Source organism: Mercurialis annua, linkage group LG3 (assembly GCF_937616625.2).
Source record: "Mercurialis annua linkage group LG3, ddMerAnnu1.2, whole genome shotgun sequence".
NCBI classification, from domain to species: domain Eukaryota; kingdom Viridiplantae; phylum Streptophyta; class Magnoliopsida; order Malpighiales; family Euphorbiaceae; genus Mercurialis; species Mercurialis annua.
In genome coordinates, this window is record NC_065572.1 from 42013235 (window position 1) to 42020460 (window position 7226).

General features: G+C 39.2%; 1 protein-coding gene across 1 annotated transcript; it reads left to right on the top strand.

Moving 5' to 3' along the window:
• Positions 1–2519: 2519 nt before the first annotated feature.
• LOC126672546 (uncharacterized) lies at positions 2520–3490 on the top strand. Its single transcript, XM_050366502.1, has 2 exons — positions 2520–2712; positions 3027–3490. Exons 1-2 carry the CDS (start codon positions 2520–2522, stop codon positions 3488–3490), a joined length of 657 nt encoding a protein of 218 aa, XP_050222459.1.
• Positions 3491–7226: the final 3736 nt, after the last annotated feature.

The window sequence follows — 7226 nt, forward strand, 5'->3', positions numbered from 1 at the left end:
GATCAGACAGGAAGTACCTCCACTTGCCAGAGAGGCCGTGGTTATACAAATCGAGGAGGAAGGAACGGCGGAGGTCGTGGTACTGGCCAGACTTCGCAGGCTGGTGGGAGTCAGGCTAGGGTCTTTGCACTGAATCCTCAAGAGGCTCAGGCTTCCAATGCTGTGGTGTAAGGTACCTTTTCTATCGCTTCTCAAGACGCATTGATTTTATTTGATCCGGGCGCTACGCATTCATTTGTTTCGCCCAGCTTTGCTAGTAAGTTAGTTGTGCAACCAGCGTATCTTAGGAATCCTTTCTCAGTAACTACCCCAGTTGGCGAAAGTGTGGAAGTTAGTATCGTTTATCCGTCTTGTCCTGTGAAAGTTCAAGGACGAGATTTGTTAGTTGACTTGATTTTACTCGAGGTATTAGCTTTTGACGTCATATTAGGAATGGATTGGCTAGCGCAGCACTATGCCAATGTGGACTGCCGAAAGAAGACGGTAATGTTTAATACGCCTAGAATTGAAGCTATTTCAATCAAGGGTGATAAGATGGAATCTTCTACGAGTATCATTTCGGCTATTCAAGCGTGTCGTATGTGAAATAAGGGATGTCAAGGATTCTTAACGATAGTGCGAGACGTGGAGAAGAAAAGTGTTAAACTTAAACGGCGTACCCGTGGTATCGGAATATCCAGACGTTTTTCCAGAGGGAGTTACCTGGATTACCCCCAGATCGAGAAATTGAGTTTTCTATCGAATTTCCTCTTGGCACGAAGCCGATATCGATACCTCCTTACCGTATGGCACCAGCAAAGTTTAAGGAATTGAAGGATCAGTTAGAAGAGTCGTTTGATCGTGCCTTTATTAGACCGAGTGTATCCCCGTGGGGTGCACCAGTGCTGTTCGTGAAAAAGAAAGATGGATCGCTTCGACTATGTATTGATTATCGACAACTGAACATGGTGATGATCAAGAATAAGTATCTGTTACCTAGAATCGACGATTTGTTCGATCAGTTATAAGGGGCGAAGTATTTCTCCAAGATCGACCTGAGATCAGGCTATCATCAGCTGAAGATTCATGATGACGATATTCAAAATACTGCTTTTCGAACTCGGTATGGACATTACGAATTTCTCGTTATGTCATTCGGATTGACGAATGCGCCAGCAGCCTTTATGGATTTGATGAATAGAATATTCAATGCATATTTAGATCAGTTCGTGATTGTATTCATCGACGACATTTTGATCTATTCATGTTCAAAAGAAGAACATGCACATCATCTACGGATAGTACTACAGACGTTAAGAGAGCATCAGCTTTACGCCAAATTCTCTAAATGTGAATTTTGGCTAACGGAAGCGACGTTATTAGGTCATGTGGTTTCACAAAGCGGTATCAAGGTTGACCCAAAGAAGATCGAAGATGTGATAGAATGGAAGCGGCCTGAATCAGTTACTGAAGTTAGAAGTTTCCTTGGTTTAGCGGGATATTATAGACGATTCGTACAGGACTTTTCGAAGATCGTTGTAACTTTGACGAAGTTAACTCAGAAGAACGCGAAATTTAATTGGACGGACCATTGTGAACTCAGTTTTCTAAAACTAAAAGAGTGTCTGACAACAGCACCAGTTCTAGCGCTACCTGAAGGAACAGAAGGATTCACCGTTTACTGTGACGCATTGAGAGTTGGACTACGATGCGTCCTTATGCAACATGGTCGAGTAATTGCATACGCTTCGCGACAGCTTAAGAAGCACGAAACGAACTACCCGACGCATGATTTGGAATTAGCAGCGGGGATTTTTGCGCTGAAGATCTGGAGACATTATTTATACGGCGCCACGTGCGAGATCTTTACGGACCACAAAAGTTTAAAATACATTTTCGATCAACGAGAACTGAACCTCAGATAGCAAAGGTGGATGGAGTTATTAAAAGATTACGACTGCACGATATACCATCCGGGCAAAGCCAATGTGGTGGCAGATGCGTTAAGTAGAAAGTCAACAGGAAGTCTCGCGCATATTACTACGGCATGGCAGAGACCGTTAGTCAGAGAAATCCACACGATGTTTAGCCAAGGGATCAAGTTCGAGATTTCATCTCTCGGAAACCTAATGGCTCAATTAATGATACAATCGACATTGATAGATCAACTCAAGGAGTTGCAAGCTGACGACCCTCAATTAAAACATTTAATTGACGAAGTACAACAGGGAAAGAGTCAAGATTTCAGTATCTTCAACGGAATACAGAAATATGGCAATCGAATGTGCGTACCAGACATTAGTGACTTAAGACAGAAGATCATGGAAGAGACTCATAGAACGATCTATAGCGTTCATCTTGGTTCCACAAAAATGTATCATGACATCAAGAAAACGTATTGGTGTAGTGGAATGAAGAAAGATATTGCGGAATTTGTGGCTAAATGCCCGACTTGTCAGCAAGTTAAATTAGAGCATCAACGACCATATGGATTTCTTCAGCCGTTACCCATCCCGGAGTGGAAATGGGGGTAAGTCACGATGGACTTCGTAGTCGGACTACCCAAGACGCAGAATGGTTTTGATTCCATTTGGGTAATCGCGGATCGCTTGACGAAGTCAGCACACTTCATTCCTATCAAGATGACTTATTCTGCATCAAAGTTGGCGGAGATTTACATCGATAAGATCGTGTGCCTACTCGGAGTTCCCGTGTCAATCGTGTCTGATAGAGGTTCTGTATTTACCTCTAGATTCTGGAAGAGCTTACAGGAAGCGTTAGGAACGCGATTAAATTTCAGTACTGCGTTTCATCCTCAGACGGATGGCCAGTCTGAATGAACGATTCAAACGTTAAAAGACATGCTCGATTATGCGTATTAGACTTCAGAGGTAGTTGGGATACGTACCTACCTTTAGTCGAGTTTGCCTACAATAATAGCTATCACTCGAGCATCGAGATGGCTCCATACGAAGAGCTATACGGTCGCAAATGTCGATCCCCTATCTGCTGGGATGAAGTCGGTGAATGAAAACTAACCGGAGCAGAAATCACTCAGATTACGTCAGAGAAAGTACCGTTGATAAAGCAACGACTGACTACTACTTCCAGTCGACAGAAAAGTTACGCGGACCCCAAGAGAAAGGATATCGAGTTTCAGATTGGAGATTATGTTTTTCTCAAAGTATCACCGATAAAGGGAGTGATTCGTTTTGGAAAGAAGGGCAAGTTGGCTGCGAGATACGTCGGACCTTATCAGATCGTAGAACGTATAGGCTCAGTCGCCTATAAACTAGACTTGCCACCGGAGATGTCACAAGTTCATCCTGTCTTCCATATTTCCATGCTTCAGAAATATATACCAGACCCCTCTCGAATAATACAACCGCAAGTTGTGGATGTGAGCGAGGAACTAACATACGAGGAACAGCCAGTGCAGATTGTCGACACACAAATACGACAACTGCGGACAAAGAGAATTCTGATGGTGAAAGTTCTTTGGAGAAGTTAGTCCGTTGAAGAGTGCAGGTGGGAGACAGAAGAGGATATGAGGCAGAAGTATCCTTATCTTTTCACTCAAGGTACGTAGCTAAATTTTAAATTCGAGGACGAATTTATTTTAAGGGGGGGGGGTGAATGTAATACCCCAAAATATTTTAAGGTAATTAAGTCGTGCCACGTGTCGGAATTTCCAATACATTAAATTAAGAAGAATTTAATTTAATTATATCGGGAATTTAAAATAAATTTTATTGAGCGGTTTTACGGGAATTAAGTAAATAACTTCGAAAATTAATATAAAATAAATTATAAATCCCGTGACAGAAATTATTTCGCCAAAGTCCGCGAAATAATTTATAGTATTTATGGTAAAAGTTTCGAGTCGATCGGAGATCGTTTAAAATTTGGACGCGGATAGGTTTTGGACTAAATTGAAATTTTTGAAAAGTTTCAAGGACTAAAGTGAAAATTAGCCAGAATATATATAATCTCCTTCAGATGAAGGAATCACCAGAACCTTCATCTTCTCCTTTTTCATTTCAACGACGATATTGTACTGTTCGTCGCTCGGTTTCCGTTTTTCGTCCGTTGTCGACGTTCTATAACTCGAAACGATCGTATTTCAGTGGCGTATCACGGTAAGCTTGACATTTTATCGTATAAACGGATATATTTTAAGTTATATCGATTTAAAGTTTTAGACCACGAAACGATTTTATCATTTTATCGATTATAGGATTGAATTTGGATGTTTTGAAGTTAGAATTAGCGTTTTGGACACGTTTAGAATGTTTTTACGCATTGGAGCACGTCCCGTGGATGTGCGTCGTACAACCGAAATGTGCGAACGCACAGCTGGACTATGCGAACGCACAGTCTATATGGACTATGCGAACGCACAGTCACACTGTGCTGACGCACAGTCCCCTGTGCAGTCGCACAGGAAGACGCGCGTACGCACAGTATTTTCGCCGATTGATTCGTTTTAAGGAAAATTTGTCGTACGCGCATACCGAGATTTGAAATTGATTAGTATTCGACTAGTTATCGATTAATTTGAGACGTTAACCTAATGAGGTTGAACAAGAATTGAATTAGAAAAGATATACGATCCGTAAACGAGTTAGATATCGTTTAACGGGATATGCATGAGAAGCACGACGGTTAATGAAAGTATAACGTATCGTGTCTCGAGTCTAAAGTCAATCTTAGAATAGGATTCTGATTCGAGTCAAATGTTTTGAAACTGTTTCAGATCCGGCGAGGCAAGAAGCAGCTGGACCAGGAGCTCAGGAAGCTTGACGTTTTTAAGCCCCGAAGTATTTTTGGATAAGCGTTTTCAGTGAGTTTATACAAGTTTACTTTTTAAGTATTTACGCAAGCAATTATTTTATATTGCTTTATACTTGATTTACATATTATAGTATGAAATCTTTATACGAATTGCATATACGCTTGATTTGAAACCAGTATTTATCTGATGGAACGTGCTACCTATTGAGCGGCAATAGGACTGCGTGATCACCAGTTTTGATTTGATACAGTTATGGATACAATTAAGAACGAGTTTCAAAGTTGGATATACGAATGCGATACGAGAGTGAACTCGGTTACAGTGTAACCTGAGCCCCGTATCTAGTAGGTTGGACCTACAAGTGGGTTGGACCCACCATTAGAATCAAGATATTTGGCGCGGCTGGCGTGGTAGAGTGTGAATACTCCCGGGTCGGACTATTGGATAAGTTCTCCTCTGAGTACATACGTTTGGCATGTTCGAGGATTAAGGTTTCAATCGGATCTTGTACTTGGCTGCATATGATTGAATAATGTTTTATATTTTATTTGAATACTTATTAGTAAACATATGAACTCACTCAGTATATTCTCATATACTGACTTCTCAAAGATTTCCTTTTAGGTGAAAGACGCTTTTAAACAACGGACTTCTATCCTACTTTCAGAAGTCTGTATTTTTGAAAGTATGTAAAGAAACAACACTTTACTCTTAGAGCTGCAGTAGATAGATATTTTGTATCAAATTGTTTTCTGTAAATATAACTTTAATGTTTTAATGTTTTAAATGTTTTACACTTGCTGTGTTATAAAATGTTTGTGATTTTTATTGCCAGAGGATTTTTTTGCAAAAAAATTATTTTACGTTTTTAGGCTTTTTACGGGTTTCGGAGCAACCACTCCCATTCCCTAACGCCGGTCTCGGCCCTGAGATTGGGTCATGACAGGCTTCAATCGCTAAAAAGGTGAAACGTTTGGATTTGTGTCGTAACATTTGTAAACGTTTGGCTTCAATCGCTAAAAAGGTGAAACGTTTGGATTTGTTTCGTAACATTTGTAAACGTTTGGATTAAATCTCTAAAAAGGAGAAACGTTTGGATTTGTTTCGGAACGTTTGTAAACGTTTGGCTAATATTGCTAAAAAGGTGAAACAGTTGGATTTGTTTCATAACGTGTGTAAACGTTTAGCTTAAATCGCTAAAAAGGGGAAACGTTTGGATTTGTTTCGTAATGTTTGTAAACGTTTGGCTTCAATCTCAAAAAAGGGGAAACGTTTGGATTTGTTTCGTAACGTTTGTAAATGTTTGGCTTAAATCGCTAAAATGGGGAAACGTTTAAATTTGTTTCGTAACGTTTGTAAACATATGGCTAAATTGCTCAAAAGGGGAAACAGATGGATTTGTTTCGTATCATTTGTAAACGTTTGGCTTAAATCGCTAAAATGGTGAAACATTTGGATTTTTTTTTGAAACGTTTGTAAACATTTGGGTTTGTTTCGTAACGTCTGTAAACGTTTGGTTTTGTTTCGTAACGTTTATAAACTTTTGGCTTAAATCGCTAAAATGGGGAAACGTTTGGATTTGTTTCTGAATGTTTGTAGACGTTTGGTTTCAATCCCTAAAAAGGTGAAACGTTTGGATTTGTTTTGTAACGTTTGTAAACGTTTGGCTTAAATCGCTAAAAAGGCGAAACGTTTGGATTTGTTTCGTAACGTTTGGCTTAATGCTAAAATGGGGAAACGTTTGGATTTGTTTCGTAACGTTTGTAAACGTTTGGATTTATTTCGTAACGTTTGTAAATGTTTGGTTTTGTTTCGTTACGTTTATAAACGTTTGGCTTAAATCGCTAAAATGGGGAAACGTTTGGATTTGTTTTGTAACATTTGTAAACGTTTGGCTTCAATCGCTAAAAATGTGAAACGTTTGGATTTGTTTTGTAACGTTTGTAAACGATTGGCTTAAATTGATAAAAATATGAAGCGTTTGTTTTTTCCGTAATGTTTGTATATGTTTGGATTTATTTCGTAACGTTTTATAGATTTGGCTTAAATCGCTAAAAAGGTCAAACGTTTGGTTTTATTTCGTAACGTTTGTAAACGTTTTGCTTAAATCGCTAAAAAGGTGAAATGTTTGGATTTGTTTCGCAACGTTTGTAAAAGTTTATCTTAAATTGCTAAAAAGGGGGAACGCTTTGATTTGTTTCGTAACTTTTGTAAACGTTTGGCTTAAATCGCTAAAAAGAAGAAACGCTTGGATTTGTTTCGTAACGTTTGGCTTAAATCGCTAGAAATGGGAAACGTTTGGTTTTGTTCCGTAACGTTTGTAAGCGTTTGACTTAAATCGCTAAAAAGGTTAAACGTTTGGATTTGTTTCGCAACATTTGTAAACGTTTGGCTTCAATCGCTAAAAAGGTGAAACGTTTGGATTTGTTTCGTAACATTTGTAAACGTTTGG

Coding starts and splice junctions, on each gene's coding strand:
- LOC126672546 (XM_050366502.1), top strand. CDS start 2,520: ATGGACTTCGTAGTCGGACTACCCAAGACGCAGAATGGTTTTGATTCC. Junction 2,713..3,026: donor GTCAATCGTGTCTGATAGAG/GTTCTGTATTTA, acceptor TAACCGGAGCAG/AAATCACTCAGATTACGTCA.